The 17,616-nt window shown below is 38.3% G+C and overlaps 1 protein-coding gene across 1 annotated transcript; it reads left to right on the top strand.

The window, feature by feature from the left end:
* Positions 1–910: 910 nt before the first annotated feature.
* LOC143158955 (WD repeat and coiled-coil-containing protein-like) lies at positions 911–16,894 on the top strand. Its single transcript, XM_076335423.1, has 3 exons — positions 911–2,830; positions 12,846–12,966; positions 16,728–16,894. Exons 1-3 carry the CDS (start codon positions 911–913, stop codon positions 16,892–16,894), a joined length of 2,208 nt encoding a protein of 735 aa, XP_076191538.1.
* The last annotated feature ends 722 nt before the right edge of the window (positions 16,895–17,616 follow it).

Genomic DNA, 17,616 nt, shown 5'->3' on the forward strand with positions numbered 1-17,616 from the left:
AGTTGGGTCTTTGTCAACACAAGGATCTTTGCATGATGTTATGTTACATATTGTAGAAACTGCAGAGTTTAGGGAAACAAGAAAATTTTGGCTTCCTCTTTGCATTTTGGCTATATGATAAGGGAACAGTCCTCAGATACAGGTGGCTGGGAAGACCAAGAAAGAAATCAATATATATTTGTAGCTAGGAAATCTGTCCCAGTAAAATGAACACTAATCAGCTGTCTTTGCTTCTAGACTATTTTGCCTTTTTTTTTTAAAATCTTACCTTCCTTCATTCTCTTGTAACTACTAACAGAACAGAGCACGATTTCCCTTTTCTACTTTCCTTTCATAGCCATTTAGGATCTTGTATCTTTGAAAGATGCTGTCCATCACAGATTGCAATCTGCCTTGTACAGTTCTCAGGTACATTTAAATCTTCTTTTATCTTTCAAAGGCTGGCTGAAAGAAGTGTCAGGTCACTATTCGAGGCTGTAGCTTAATACTTAGGCTTAACAGTGTATGTCTGTCCAGCCTTCACCAAAGACCTTCATTCACTGAAGGTCGAGGTACTAGAGTGTTATTTTTAAATATACTCTCAGCAGTGAAGAGTTAAAAATAGACTTCTATGAAAACGTACAGTAATTGGTTAAACCTTGTTAGCCATCACATGAAGACGGTAACTCCTCCCAGGAAAAGACGTAGCAAAAGCAGCTTTGACATGGATTTATACTTAGAAGAGCAGCTGCAGGCTTACTGGGAAGGAGTTCACAATATAGGCTCTTGGATTATTAGCAGAAAAAACAGCTTGATTCTGGAAAGGAAGGGAAGGAGATACGAGAAAAAATTTTCCTCATCGTGATCTGCAAGTGAATTCCATGGATACTCTACTTTGGAACAGCCACCAGTAGACAGAAAGCTTTAAAAGATGGAGCTGGGAAAGGCAAAACTGCTGAGAACTGGCCTCAATGCTTTGTATCAGGCCATCCACCCCATGCATGGAATTGCCTGGACAGATGGGAAGCAAGTGATACTGACTGCTTTATACTACCATAACGGAGAGCTAAAGTTTGGAGACTCGAGTGTTGTTGGTCAATTTGAACATGTTCATGGGCTTTACTGGGGCCCGTGTTGCTCTACAGACACCCCAGCTCTGCTCGCTGTTCAGCATAAAAAGCATGTTAGCGTTTGGCAGCTGTGCTACAGCACTGCAGAGAAGAACAAACCCTTGATTTCTCAGACTTGTGAAATTGGTGAGCCATTTCCACTGCTTTCCCAGGGCTGTGTCTGGCATCCAAAGAAGGAGGTCTTGGCTGTGCTTACAAAAAGAGATGCTTCAGTCTTGCATACTGTTCGTATGGACAATACTAGAGTTAGAGCAGATATCAAAAGCAGTGGGCTTATCCACTGTGCTTGCTGGACTAAGGATGGTAATCGCTTAGTAATTGCTATAGGCAGTGCCCTGCATTCCTACATATGGGATGATGCTCAGAAAACTCTAAATACCTGCTCCTTTTGCCCAGTCTTTGATGTGGGAGGTTATATCTGTGCTATAGAAGCCACACTGGATTTCCAAATTGCTGTAGCTACTGAGCTTCCTTTAGATAATATCTGTGGTTTGAATGCGGGCATTGCATTTGATATGCCATCTGGTATAGAAACTGGTTCTTTAATCTCACAGTCTGCTCTGGTGCTTGGTGATGAGGAATACTCCATGGACCTGCGAAGAAAGTCCACAGACTCAGGTAGATCAGGTGTTGATTCAGTTGCTTCTTCTTCATCAGGTCCTGTGGATTTAACCCATACCCTTGCAAACCACCATCGGTCTGATCCCAGTCCTGTTATTACTCTGAAACACAAAGACTCTGCACCATCAAATGGTCAAGATTCTTCTCACTTGATCTTGGTGACTTTTGAGAGGAAGGTAACCACCACCAGAAAAGTCACCATCCCAGGTATTCTGGTTCCTGATATAATGGCTTTTGATCTTAGAGCTCAGATTGTGGCAGTAGCCTCTAATACTTCTAACATTGTTTTGGTGTATTCAGTAACCTCTTCCTGCATGCCTCATATTCAACAAATCCAGCTGGAAAAAAATGAAAGACCAAAGGGCCTGTGCTTTTTGACAGATAAACTCCTATTGATTCTGATTGGCAAGCAAAAGTTCCCTGAGCCTAGTCTCATTCCATTTTCAAGTTCAGAGAGGTATGTAATGCGTCTGATGATCAAAGAATTGATGCTGGAAGAAAATTCTTCAGCATTGCCTGAGACTAAGCAGAATATGTTTTATAACTTTGAATCCTCTGTTAATACACCTGGAAAAAGAAAGTTCTTTGAAAATCTTGCTACAGAAGACCAACCTCAAAGCAGGGAGCTGTTAATACCAAGAAGCACAGTTATTCAATCTCCTAGTGGTAGGAGAAGACTGATCGAAGAAGTAAAGAGCCCTAGTTATGAGCAGAGCTCTTTATCAAGTGTGAGTGACCTGGATGAAAAAAGGCTCCCAAGTGACCCCTTGGTGGCCTTGGAAACACTGGATGCTGAACCCACCAATCGTTCAGTGTCTCTTCTTGGGTTTGGAACACCTACCAGGCTTTCCAGCAGACCAGCTTCCCCTAAAGTGCAGTTCAGCGTGATCCAAGAAACATCAAGTTCTCCTAAAAACAACAATTTGCCAAGTGAAAGGGGAATGAGTCAAATATCTAGAAATTTAGAGAGACTTTGTGGCAGCTTCAATGAGTTACAACTGAGTCTTTCTGAAATAACGGACTTCGCTAAAAATGGGAGGAGGATATCTTTAGCCTATCCATATTCACAAGAACCGCCTGTTGTTCATATCACTTACCAGGTAACTTTTTTGTCAGCTTAAAAATATTGTGATAGGACACTGAATTTTTAAACAATCTTGTATTTATTTAGCTTTAAATCAAGAGGATGCAGTTTAATTCTTATCAACCCATGAGAAATGTAACCTGAGTTTGGCATCAAGCTTAATCTAAAATGGTATTATAATTTGTCAATGAAACAATAATTCAGGATGATGTGGGTAACTTAGAGGATACTTCACATGGGAGATTTGTGTCTGTTCATTCTTCTTTGATTATGCACAAATGTCTTGGATCTTGCTGATTTTGTGTGCATCTATCAAAGAGACAGAACAGAGCCACACAGTTGTTAATGTACAAAAGGTTTATATGTTAGTTTAGTGTAGAGATAAGCCTATGAGTAGGGTGGTACAGTAGCCCACCAGAAACACAATAAATTCAAACCCAAGCTCAAATCCAAAGTTTGAAAATAGCTAGACCCTCATGAAGGCTGAAACAAAGTATCGAATCTCAATTTATGGAAAATTCAGACAGGCATGACATGAAGTTGGCTTATTTCTACTTTAATTTCTCACCACTGATCTTCACAGAGCTGGACGTACTCAATTTGTAAAACATATTACCACTTCAATTTTTCTGGGGGGAAAAAAAAAATCTGTCAATATGTAATTATCATTTCATTAAATAAATAGACGAATGTCAAATCATCATGTTCCTATCCCACCCTTGTTTTGGTAAAATTCCTACTGGCTTCAATAAGAATTTCAACTAAGGAATGTAGGTTGGGTAATTATTTCTGGCTATTATTCTTAGTATTATTTGCAGTAATATTAACTTCATACTGATAATATTTTTAGTCATGCTGATGCTAGTGGTATTGCTGCTAAAACTGGGGTCCCTTTCAGGATGTAGATGCCAATTATAAATTTATTCTTATCTACGGCAACATAAGCGGCGTTATGTCAAAGTAATAGATTACATTGTGATGATGCTGAAGTATGTACTTCTTAAACAAATTTGACTTCCTTTTACTTTAAAGGAATCCATACAGACATCTAAGGACCCCTCTTTAAACACTCATTAAGGGAATGGTGACTCAATTCAATCATACTCATTACTTTCAATTGTTTACTTGGCATTTAAGCAGATTCTAGTATGTTAGGTACTCTGGATAAAAGCAAAGCTTTTGATCTGAATTAGTCAACAATTTAACTTGAATACATTATACAAATTCTGGTGAAAAAAAGCAACATGTCTATTTTAAATAATTTAGGATTTTATTTGCCAAGAAGCAAGTCCTTCTGTTCTCCAGCATGTTCTAATTAATTCTGATTTCTTAACATAAATCAACTTATTTATTTAGCAAGCAGTCTATCTCTTGGATTCAATTGGATTAACCTTTCCATAGAGAAGTTTTGTTTGTGACACGTAACATTAATCTAAGATCTGAAGTCACTGTGCACGTTTTCTTGCACAAGCAGTAAGAATTAATTACCCTGTTTTTTTCCTTTGGAAGCAAAAAAAAAAAAAATTACTGCTTCTAAAATACTGCTAGACTAACTACATTTAGAAAGAAGACTCTTATTTATCTGAACAGGTTAGTTTCACATCGAGCCAGCAGGAAGCACCGCTAGTACCGCATTACAATGACTCAGAAGAAGTGCCACTTAATGTCTTTCCGACACACATAGCTTTTCTGTGTAAGTCTCAACTAATGCCTTGCATAGTTCAGCCCCTCTTCTGAAATCTAACAGGATCACAGCACGATGCCAAAAAATAATGAAAAAAAGACTGATGGCAAAAAGGCCTCTAGACAGGGAAATATTTGCTTCATAGGCAGCTAATAATTTTCTCAGAAAATAGTTGTTTTGATTAGTTTGGATTCAGACATCTGAACCTTGTTCCTCCTTCAGGAGTTGATTAGCACTCTGTGAGCTCAGAGACCAGCTGGGCTGTGGGTTCCAGCCAGGATCTGTGTTCGCAGTGCAAAAAGTCAGGAAATAGCTTTATGCCTTATGATATAAATATCAGCCTGTGGAAAACATTCTAAGCTTTAGGAACACTGCAGTCCAGTCAATAATATGGCCATTATCTTTCAGCTTTTTGTGCCAAGTGCATGTCTTCTTAAGTGTTTGTATAATCCCCAACACGGCAGAGGCTCAATCTTGACTGAGAAATCTATTGTACTATAAAATATAATGATCAGTACTGCATAACCATATTTATGCATTAAAAACATAAAAGGAAAGTTTAAAACATAATAGATAAAATGTAGCAATAATTAACGGGCAATTACGAACACTGTTGTGCAGAAGCATTATTGACATATTTATGTGTGTTTCCAGTTCTGCTTAGAAAACCATAATATAAAACAGAATGTGTATTACTTAATAATTCATAATGCCTGCTTACTAAATAGTCTTCAAAACCTTTGTTTATTCTGTTAGAGCTGTATAACCTATAACTCCTCTGAAGTCACACCCATGCAGTACTACCAGAATTTATATTCTTTGTAGCCCATAGCCATAAAAGAAAAACATGATCACTCACACTTTGGAAATGTCACTGCACTATCACTTGTGTAATAGCATTCAGCCACCAGAGGTGACTTGATCATTCAACCCTGGAAAGCAAATATTATTGCTCTTTCATCACATACAGACTTGTGATTCAGGATAGTGTGGGAGGGCAGACAGGCAAATGCAATAAGAGGATATTATTTAAAAAGAAAAAAAAAGAGATGAGGATCTGTCACAGATTTGTTTCTGTTTCATTTTGCAAAAAGATACTTTTATCATCCTTCTCCCCCAGAAAAGAAACAGCTGCAGAATATTTAAGCTAGCTTTATTCAAAAGCTAATTACAGTGGAAATAAAGCCAATCTGGATTTGAAATTAATGGCATTTAGGCAAATCTCTCCAGGAGGAATAAGATTCATCTTAATCTGAAGAATATCTTAAAACTCCTACATTTTGCTCACAAGCAGTATTATGTCAAAAGTGTATATCACTGAGAGCATATATTGCATAATTAAATAGGAAATAAATATCTTTTCAGCAATTAGTCACGATGATTTCCTTTTCTTAGCACTCACCAATAATTGCATACAAGTCAATTTGTACTTTTATAGCATCTTCATACAATTTACTATGGGAAACTTTATTGCCAAGGTCAGCTATAAAATAAACAATTTTTTTACATAGAGCTGAGAGATGAATAGAAAGGATCCAAACATATGGCAATAAAGTTCTTCTGATAGAAATACATGAAGTAGAGATAAAGAAGGGGGGTATAAGGGTGGCACAGTAAAATGAGCAAAGACCAGGCTGCAATGATCAGCTGTAATAAGACCACGAACCTTTCTGAAATCCAAAGGGCAATTTTAACTTGGGTTGAGCAATAGAAAGTAAGTCATGAAAATGATGGAAGAGGAAGGTGATATGACTGCTCCCTGGAGTAAGAAACTAGTCAGCTGTCCTGAAGTTTAGAAGGAAGAGATTTAGGATGACCGTAAAAGAAAGACCTGCAGTAGTCAAGAGAAGGTGTGATTACCGCATGGGTAACATTTTGAGCAAAGGTTGTGGAATTTGTTAAGAACAAGTTCTGACAACAGTGTTCTGAAACTGATCAATAGCAGACAAGCGGGATCTGAGGAGGAGACACAATCTCTTTTATCAGAGCAGATGATTTGTTTGTTGGATACATAGACACAAAAGAAAAGGAATATGTAATGTCAAAAATGAAAAAGAATATGTAATGTCAAAAGTGAATCCAAGTTTTCGTACTATGCAAAGAAAGTAAAGATCTGAGTTAAAAACCTGCCACACTTAAAACATAAAGATCATGGAAGCACAACCATGAGGACAAAGGATATCTCTTAGATGACAATATACTTGAAACAGTAGTTGCAGAACTATTATCAGGGAGCCAAGAGTAGAGAAATCCTGGCATCGTATAATCTGAAATGCTGATGTGCACTAGAAATACAAACTGCACTGGGATTTAAGCACCCCTGAGCACCTCAGATCTCTTCCAACATAAACATTTTACAGGCTTATACTTCTCTGCCAGGTTAATTAGGGTTGCAATTGGAATGTCCCACATAAGGGCAAGCAAAGATATTAAGATCTCCACCAAAATGTTTGTTGGATCAAACAGGACCCACCAAAAATGGATGTGGTCTACCTGGACTTCAGTAAGGCCTTTGACACCGTCTCCCACAGCATTCTCCTCGAGAAGCTGACGGCTCACGGCTTAGACAGGTGGACTCTGCGCTGGGTAAAAAACTGGCTGGACGGCCAGGCCCAGAGAGTTGTGGTGAATGGAGTCAAATCCAGTTGGCGGCCGGTCACGAGCGGTGTTCCCCAGGGCTCAGTGTTGGGGCTGGTCTTGTTCAATATCTTTATCACTGATCTGGAGGAGGGGATCGAGGGCATCCTCAGTAAGTTTGCAGACGACACCAAGTTGGGCAGGAGCGTTGATCTGCTCGAGGGTAGGAAGGCTCTGCAGAGGGACCTGGACAGGCTGGATCGATGGGCCGAGGCCAACTGTATGAGATTCAACAAGGCCAAGTGCCGGGTCCTGCACTTCGGCCACAACAACCCCATGCAGCGCTACAGGCTTGGGGAAGAGTGGCTGGAAAGCTGCCTGTCGGAAAAGGACCTGGGGGTGTTGGTTGACAGCCGGCTGAACATGAGCCGGCAGTGTGCCCAGGCGGCCAAGAAGGCCAATGGCATCCTGGCCTGTATCAGAAATAGTGTGGCCAGCAGGAGCAGGGCAGTGATCGTGCCCCTGTACTCGGCCCTGGTGAGGCCGCACCTCGAATACTGTGTTCAGTTTTGGGCCCCTCACTCCAAGAAGGACGTTGAGGTGCTGGAGCGTGTCCAGAGAAGGGCAACGAGGCTGGTGAGGGGTCTGGAGAACAAGTCTTCTGAGGAGCGGCTGAGGGAACTGGGGTTGTTTAGCCTGGAGAAAAGGAGGCTGAGGGGAGACCTCATCGCTCTCTACAACTACCTGAAAGGAGGTTGTAGCGAGGTGGGGGTTGGTCTCTTCTCCCAAGTAACAAGCGATAGGATGAGAGGAAATGGCCTCAAGCTGTGCCAGGGGAGGTTTAGATTGGACGTGAGGAAAAATGTCTTTCCTGAAAGAGTGGTGAAACATTGGACCAGGCTGCCCAGGGAAGTGGTTGAGTCCCCATCCCTGGAGGTATTTAAAAGAGGTGTAGATGAGGCGCTTAGGGACATGGTTTAGTGGGCATGTTGGTGTTGGGTTGACGGTTGGACTTGATGATCTTAGAGGTCTTTTCCAACCTTAATGATTCTATGATTCTATGATTCTAAAAATCAGACAGGAATCACAGCAACAGTAGAAATCATGACAGGAAAGGGGAGCAGTGCAGGCTGCCAAACCTAATTAATACTACCTGTGGCAATGCTGCACAAGGCTTAATGAGACACAGTACTTTAAATGTCAAAAATCATTGTTCTCTTTCCTCTTCAGTGCTCTTCCTTAGCCATCTAACTCTATTTTCATTGTCTTCTGGGCCAGAACCCCCACGTCTATTCAATTTACTAGTTTTTTCTCATCCCACACAATGAATGTGGGGGCAAGGCAAAAGCAAGCTGACTAATGGGTACTAAGGTATCAAAACTGAAATTACCACTGAAGCACAACACAAAGAGCTGAAATCAAGGGTTTAAGAAAATGAAAACAGAGTTCTAGGCAGCCCTATTCATCTTACAATGCAGAAATGTGACTGACTAACCTGATACCTTTCCTTTATAAAAGAACAGATTATTAACACAAAGGATATGAAGAATATTTAAAATACCTGTAATTCAGTACAGTACTTGAAATCGTGCCACAGGGGAAATTATTTGTTCAACAGCAAAGAACAGGAATTAATAGAAGAAATATAAGATGGTTAAGGAATTAGCTGGAAGGAAGACAGTAAACGGTTACAGTAATAGAAAAGAAAATGGAAGAAATTTACTAGTGGATTTTCTCATTATTGATCTTCAGGCTAATCTAAAAGTTTCATTAATGTTCTGATGAGATATGCTAATAAAATCTGCGTATGGCATAAAGTCAGTAGTATTTTCAATAGAGGATCAGGATATCGCACCTGTAATTTGATGATATTAGCATCTAGAATAAAAAAAAAGGATTGAAATGAACTAATATGAAGTGCATAGTGATATATTCCAGGATTAATAGAAGGAATTTCTGCTATAAACTGGATATTCATTAGCTGGAAACAACCAAGGATGACAAAAGCTTGCACATGTTAAGTGACTACAAGATGACTATGAATCAAAAATGTGATACGTTTATGAAAAGAACAAAGGCAGTCTGTGGGTACATCAGTGAGGTGCATCCTGTACGTAATGTAACACTGGGCAACACAGCCATGAGGCCTCATCTGGAAAACATTTTACATTTCTAGATATCCATGTGCCAGAAAGACACATTCAAACTGCAATTGATCACTAACCCAGTGTTAGTAAAAACAATTCTGACTGGTAGCATATTCTTATTTACCTCACTGTTTCATCAGTTGTTGAATTTAAGTTCATGAAGATGATCTTAGCATCCAGGCAAGTATAGGCAATGCATTAGGAAATACAAGATAAATAGTGAAAAAGGTCAAGAGGCAGAACTAGCTGACTGCTCAGTGGAGTTCAGGTAAGTGATAAAAGACATGTTTGTTTATGGTGCAGACATACAGTGTGTTACATCTAATCCAGGAACCCTTTTTGCCTTAGTAAATGATTTTCTTCTCGTATATATTGGCATTCCAAAACATGAGTTTTGAAAGACAGTTTGGCAACGCTGTGATGGGCTGGCTGCTGCCTAGAAGACCCTTTATAGGCTCTAAAATCTGATCAAGGGGCAGGCTGACACGGATGAAGGAAAACAATTCTTGAATTGATGGTTTCTTTCTGTTGGATTTTTGTTGAGGGAGAGTTGGACTTGACATACTACAGGAAGTTGGCTAAAGAAACTTAATCTGAAAATATCCACTCACATCTGTGGAAATAGATTTGTTTCTTCTGTGATTAATATGTTCTTAGTCTACCAATAAACTTCGGTTTAGGATAAAACAACTAACAATAGGGGATTTTAATCTGAGAATGGCAAGTTGTCTGGCTTCTATTGGAGATAAATAGCAACATAGCAAAACCAGATACATATTTTGGGAAGAGGTGGATTAAATTTAGATTTGACTAGAAAATTGTCTTTGGGTTAAGGCATGAAAATGGGAAGTACTAAGGTGAGATTTTAGTTGTATTTCTAACTCTGTCACAAATTACTTCTATGACCTTGAGTAAATCTCTTAATCTTCCTGTGTAATGGTTTGACCATCTATAAAAAGGGAATACTAACAGTTACCTACCTCTCAAGAAGGCATGGGTTTAAATCACTTAATCTATGATATGATAAGAGGTGTATGAACATATTTCTCAAAGAGAAAGCGTGTTATCATCACTTAAACATTAAACAAAAAAGGCTAAATAATTAGAAGATTAAAACAGAGGAAGATTGTTGACCTGACAGAATTCGCCAGCAGACAAAAAAAAATGTAAAGATGATTAAGTTTATCATTATAAACAGAAGTATATGACAAAGACAGAGAGAATAGCTAATATGAATGCTCACAAGTGATGAAAGACAAACAACTCGGAAACTTAAGCTTTGAGGTCTGTACTTGAAAAACTGGTTAGGATAAAAAATAGATACCATGTAGTTTTGTATACGCAAAAATGTCTTCCACTTCTAATGGCTGTTCTGATAATAACTTGCAAGGCTACGTAGGAAACATACTAGAACGAAGTCATCCTTAGTATACATTTCCATTCAACTGATTTCAAGTCAACAGAGGCAGAGCTAGATTGTTTTATAATTATTCTTGAGCCGAAGCATATCTATGTGAAAAAATGAACCACTCGGGTCAAGGCAATGTGCCTGCCTCATTTACAGTCCACCTTTTTCTGTAATTCATTAACTGAAGTACAAGTTTGAATAAACTCTGCTATTTCAACCTGAATCCAGGAAAACAAAGTAGTTGTTAGATGTGCTAATCCACAATATGCAGCAATGAAAAGCTTTGCACAAATACCTATACAGGCAAATAGCATCTTTGCAATGTAAATGCAAAGCACATGCTCGTTGCTGAACATTCAGCCCATTGAGTTTTAAGTGTATTTAAGTTCAATAGAATATAGTACTATATAATTTGAAGAGACCTAAAAATGACAAAGTTCTGTTACATAGTTATAGCTGTAATAAAAAGTTACTATAGGTTTATGACTGCGAAAATGATACTTCTTTGATGCATTCCTTAGATATTTCCCTATTAATTACACAGCAACACATTTCTGGCTGTTTTGAATGGGGAAAGAGATGATAAGACCTTTGAAAGTCAGGAAGTTTATGTTTTTAACGGAAAGATTTTTACGGTTCTTACATCTTCAATCAATCATAACACATAAATAAATAACAATCAGCCATAGACTATCTGCATGGCTAATTTATGACAGAGTGGGGAAAAAATACTTTTGCAACAGTTGGTAGACATTCTGATTTACAGAATCCAATGTGGTTGCATGACAGCATCCATACTATGTACAGAAAAATGAAAGTGATTGATTTAGAAAGGTTGTTACACAGCAAAAAAAGCACGTGTTCACTGAGAGAGCGACTGAGTCAAAAGCACAATTAGAAATGAAAACAAGCATTAAAAGAGACACTTATTTAGTCAAAGGTTAGATTACTGTGCACAGAAATAGAAGATGCAGTTGTGAATTCATTCAACTGTAAGTTTCATACTAGCAGGAAAGATTCAAGGGTATGAAGTAGACACAGACAGGGTAGGACTAGAACAGGAGTTAGGATAGATGACATCTTTTCGACCCATTCTAAAACGTTAACTTGGATCCCTCCTGAATGTACAAAACCAAAAGGTCTAAGAAGTGGGATAAATAGACTGTTCATTCAAATAACAAATATGTTAAATCTGGGGGTACTGCAAACATAAGGGATGCCAAAGGAAAAAGAAAAACATAACACATGGGAACTACACAGGTGGAAAGTATGGAGAGGGAAGAACAAAATGAAATTCACAGGAAAAGCATAGCAAGATTATTTAGAAGAAAATGTCCAATTCACATATATTTTATAATGGCATTGAGTCACTGGAAAATTTTTAATGCTAAAATGACTTTCAAATGACAGCAGATAGGAAAATGTAAATGCAAATATATATCCACTCCATAACCGTATTAGCTCAACTATTTTGTGGCCCTTGCACTTTGCAGTAATCAGGATGACGGAACACAAAGGTGTCAATTCTCAAGGCCAGCTAAACTTCATGAAGCACGAATATGCCACCTTTATATTCAAGTGTGTTCTTTTAGTGAATGTCAGAGCAAATTCCAGGGCTGTAAATCCATACATTCCCTCTCTTTCAAAGAAAGTCACAGGATTCCCAAGCTACCTTGTTATGACAGCTTTTCAGAGAGACTGTCGCTATGTCCAGTGTCTCTGCAATTCTCTCTGTGCCAGAACTGAGGTTATTTTCCTGGGGTGGAATAGCTGACCAATGACTATCAAAATCATCCACACGTACAACTGAAACTGAACAGAGTACTCATTTGCTCTGGTAGCATCTTGGACAACTTTATTCCAGGCATGATATATTCCCTTCCACTGAATTGACTCTTCAGGCAGAAAGGCCCAACGGACACATATATGCATGACCTAATACATTATATATGCAGGGCTGATGCAGTTTTGAGCTGCATAAGCACACAAAGCAAAAAGCAAAGAGGCATATTCCTCTTCACATGGGACTATGAGATTGCACTTAGAATTACACTGCATGATGGTGTCATCTATAAATTGTAGCAAAGACAGACAAAGAAAAAGCACAATGACTAAAGAACTGAAAGGAGTAAGAGCAGAGGGATGGTTAAAGGAACTCGGGCACAATGTCTAAGCTTTTAACACGATCTTTTCTTTTACATATATGCATTTGAAGAAAAGTTTTTCAAATGGAGCAGTTACTGAAGATACAAAAGATGTTCTCCTCTGTGATGGCAAGATCCATTTGAATTTAGTCCAGCAGCTGTTTGATCTGCCCGTTATTGAAATGAAACACGGTATGTTCTTTTTATTTCCGGTATCTGGTTTCACCTGAGATTTTTAGCATAAAAGAGGCATTTGTGGTAGAATAATTACCCTATAGTGTAGTAAACTGAGATAGCTAACTTTTTTTGAGAAGTATGTGTTTTCCTTTGTCTGAAATATGACAGAGTGTCTCTTGAAATCACTTAAATGCTAAGTAGCTGCAGAACTACCTATTACCAGAGTAATATGTTAGATGCCTCTACAGAGGAAGGCTGAGAAAATAATCGGTACACTGTGTTACCTGCAAACAGAAATGCTTCCTTGAGGCCTTTTGGCATTTTGCTTTGCCCATCTTTACAAGCATGTCCCAGACCTCACAATAGAGGGTAGGCTGGAGAAAAATTCATTCTCAGAGTATGAGATAGATAGATATATATATGTATCATGTAGCACTTGGGATTATTTTAATGCAAGATAAACAATGAAACTCAATGTTCTAATTTGCCAATCTCACATTTCTACCACCCACCTCTGATTAACTTGTAAGGACAGAAGCAGCTACGGAAATCCTAGCCCCAGGCTGGTCTCTGCATTACCTTGTCCCTGTCTGTTCACGTATGCTAGCTTCTCAGCAACATATGTACTGTTATTTTTTAGCCATTTCTCTATAATGCTTCTGATGGCTTTTCTCATCACAGTCTAAGTATATTATGATCTTATGCTACACAACAGTTGTCTGTAATTATGATCTCCTTGCATGGTTTCCACACTGAGAGATCCATAAATTACTCTCTGTCTTGCCCCTTGTCTTAGCCCCTGACAGGCTGAGATGCATTGGCTTAATCGGTATACTCTGTCTTATGAGAAATTAATTCAACTGTTGGTGAAATCAAAAAGAAAAGGGAAGTAATAATATAAGCTACAGTTTTCTAAATAATGATGTTACATACCAGACTGCTATACAATAGGCTTATTGATGAAAAAAACCTAGGCCTGGGATGTTACTGGTGCTGGCACCAAGGACAGTGGGAAAGAGAGATGTAAAATATGCACCATTCTGCCATTCATATTCTGCTTATCTCCTTGTTGTTGATGAGACCACAAGAATGAAGAAAAGGGGCTACAAATACAACACAGATCAGGAGAGCTGCCTTTATCCAAGACACATTGGGCAATTTCAGTTTTCCCCCGGCTTACAGCAGTTTCTGAGAGTTGTACGAGAAAATGAGGATATGCAGGTTTCATATTTTTGTCAACAATCTCTCTTGACTGTACAGTGCAGTGGAAGCAAATATGAAAATACTCCTCTTGCCGTAGAGGCCTGACCTATTTCCCAGCAGGCTTTTGCCCTTGCATGGCACGGAGGATGCCATTTTTAACCTGTACTTCCACTCCTTGATTTTGGAAACAAATGCCCATAATGAAAAAAGAGATTTAGAATTCAGTATGAAAATAATAATGGACCTGAGAAAACCTCTTTTCAGCTCTATAGAACAGTTGAATATTTAATATTTAATTAGAACACCACTCCAATTTCTTGCATTAGACTTCAGAGATATCAAAAAGACAGTGTCTCAGAATCATCCTAACATGTCCCTCTTTCTGTTCAATGCGGTGCTCGGCTTTTCTGAAATTGAGTCTGTCTGTTGATGGCAAAAAGAACAACTGAAACAAGAATCTTTCTAAAACTCACCAAAATCCTGCAAAATTATCAGGTTTGGGGCAGAAGTAGTTATGTAGCTCTTTATTCAGTCCTGACCAATACAGGTTTATATTCCTACATCTTTCCTTTGCTGCAAGGCATGAATATTAACTGTAATGTTTAAAACTATCACTCCCATCCTTTAATACTGTATAATTAAAGGGGATGTAATGAAGAGCGTGCTTGTATTGCAATGACAGCCTGGCAGTTTTTGCTATGAATAAACACTTAAACTGGAATATATTGGGAAAAAGAAGTTCACAACTGTAGGCCAAATTCATACCCACAGCAAGGCTATTAAGATCATCAGAGTTATACGAGCAATGAACTTGGCCTCGTCATGTGCAGTTTAAGCCCAGGACTGTAATACCATTACCTGTACTAAATATAGCCTGTCATATAGTGCTCTGGTATTAGCACACAGAAGTCTCTCTTTTCGGCGGGTCATCATCGTAGTAATTGTGCATAGCAAAAGGGTACTACATACTGCACAAGGTATTTCCACCACTGAAATATTTTGTGGGATATGTTTCAAAGCAAGTGTTATCAACGACACAGAGAATTTCAAACATTTCAATGGATAAAATAAAAAGTCCCAAAAGTGGGACAAAAGAGTATGCTTTATCAATTTGACCAACAATGTAACTATCGATTCGGACAGCAGAATTTCCACTTTCAGGCCCACTGCTTACAGAATCTGAAGTCTGTCCAGAATTAGAAAGAAAGTATTAAGAGTAGAAGATTAAAGATTCATGGTTTGGAATGACAATCTTCTTATGATGTAACAGGTGACATGACAACATACAATAGTGTAGCAGCCTGGAAAAGTGCTTTGTTAATAGTATAAGGAGGGGAGATTTGCCTTGTCCAGGAACATGCTTTGTTGTGACTGACAAAAATTAAGCATGGTTCTTCTGGATTTTCTACACTTCCTTTTTTCACATTCCTTTTCAAAACACAGTTTTACCTCCCAAAATTAAAAATTGCAACAACAGAACATAACAGGGCTTTCTTTACCTCAGATCCCAGCTAATGCCCCTGCTCAGTAATGACAGGACCATATGCTCTAAGAAAAACGTGTGATACAAGGGCTCCCACAATGCTTTTCAGTTGCCACAGATTTTTTTTCTTTTTTATAAAATGTCAAACTGAAAAAAAGACAAATAGAGAATTCACTATTTTCTGTAAGAACTGCCATATCCAGTCCAAAAGGAAACAGATTAATCACTAGAAAAAATATATATGGTACATATAGCTTCATTGTCAAGCTGATTTGCAAAGGAAAGTAAAAAAAAAGGGGGGTAGGTTTATTTTCTGCTTCTATGCAATACAGAAAGTGAACCTGAATGATTTTGATGTCTTTGTTTTTTAATCTTGCCTTTTTTTTTTTCAGAAAAAAAAGGATTAAAAATATCATTCAGGTTTTGTTCATTCTCTTATGAGAAAATTTGATAAATAATTAAAGGCCAAGAATTTTTATTATTGTAATCTTTTGTAAATCATCTTTTGTAAATCATATCTTTTGTAAATCATCTTCAAGGTGTAACTTCCTTCCATTTGCTATATGAATTTGAAAACATACTGAACAATCTTGGCTTGACAGTAAAGGAGATGGAAACCCCCACTTCCTTCTAGAACAACTACAGCACAATCATTTTCTTTGCCAATTTTTTCAGGTTTTATGATTTCTTTATCATTTGGATAGAGCAGATGAGCAAAAAGGATAAGCAGAAGTAGATGTCACTAGAACAAAAGTCAGCATGGAAAGGCTGGCTGAGTTTTCAGAAAATGGAGATACTTATGGTTTATCAGAACTGGCAAAGATGCACCTTGTTTTTCAACTTAATTTAAATAAGGGACAAAATACCTCAAACCTTTCAAGACCTTTCATTTAGCCCCCCTTCGCATTTACACAATGGTGTGTTTAGCATGGATTGTCAAGACCTTAATGTCATTACCGTAATAAGGCTTTAGTGCACAAAAAGAAAGCCTGCTCTGCTCGCATGCCGGCTGACTTTTTAAAACGTGCTTGTACATTTTACGTAACCAGAGCAGTACACTCATTTTCTTTTTCTTGCTTAATTTTTGTAGGCTCTTCTTGGATTGTGCTCACTGCAGACAAGGATGGCTTTGTGCCATTAATATTCAAAGCAACACAAGAGATAATCATAAGGGATGGAACTGACAGTTCAGAAGCCTGTGGAGGTCACTCCTACAAAAAAAGCATTTCAACGCGACCACCAAGCAGAGTGACATAATTTCTGACAAAGAACACTAATGACCTTCTTTTCTAATACAATACAGAGACATTCTGCAGTGTCAGAAACTGCGCAACTAGAAAGCTGTCTTCACTACTTTCAATGTATTTTAACCGTAAAATCTGTGGCATGGTTTTACACTATAGCTAAATCCTAGGGTTGGCTGGACCCTCGTGATTTCTTCTGAAGTATCAGACCTAGAGTGAAGTTTACCACAGTTGTTATTAATGGCTGCCAGTGGACTGGAACAAAGAGACCAGCCTCTACTTTAATTGTGGTCAGGGTGTTCTTCGAGAAACCATATTACGCTAAAAACCATGCAGTAACAACAGATCTAGCTAATACACATGCACAGTCCACACAAAAGATGAAGAAAATACAACTAAAGAGCATTTATATTCATTAAGGAAAACTGGGAAGGGAAAAAAAAAGAAAACTGCTTCAGGCTCTCTTTGCTGTTCCAGTTGGATCCCATGGAAAGCTGCGTTTTCAGAAATGCTTATTTTTTATATGAAAATGTTCAGTTACTAAAAAGGCTGCATCACTGTCTCCTGTCAGTGTCTTACACAGCACGTAGATTTATACATGCACACAGAAGAGAAAGAAAAAACCTTGCAAAGTAAATTAAGGATCAAAGACACTGAACGTAAATTTCATTTGGCTAAATGCAGGTGTCTACACTGAACTTGTTATCTAGACTCCTGTATGATCAGTCAAAAAAA

Source organism: Aptenodytes patagonicus, chromosome 3 (assembly GCF_965638725.1).
Source record: "Aptenodytes patagonicus chromosome 3, bAptPat1.pri.cur, whole genome shotgun sequence".
Taxonomy (NCBI): domain Eukaryota; kingdom Metazoa; phylum Chordata; class Aves; order Sphenisciformes; family Spheniscidae; genus Aptenodytes; species Aptenodytes patagonicus.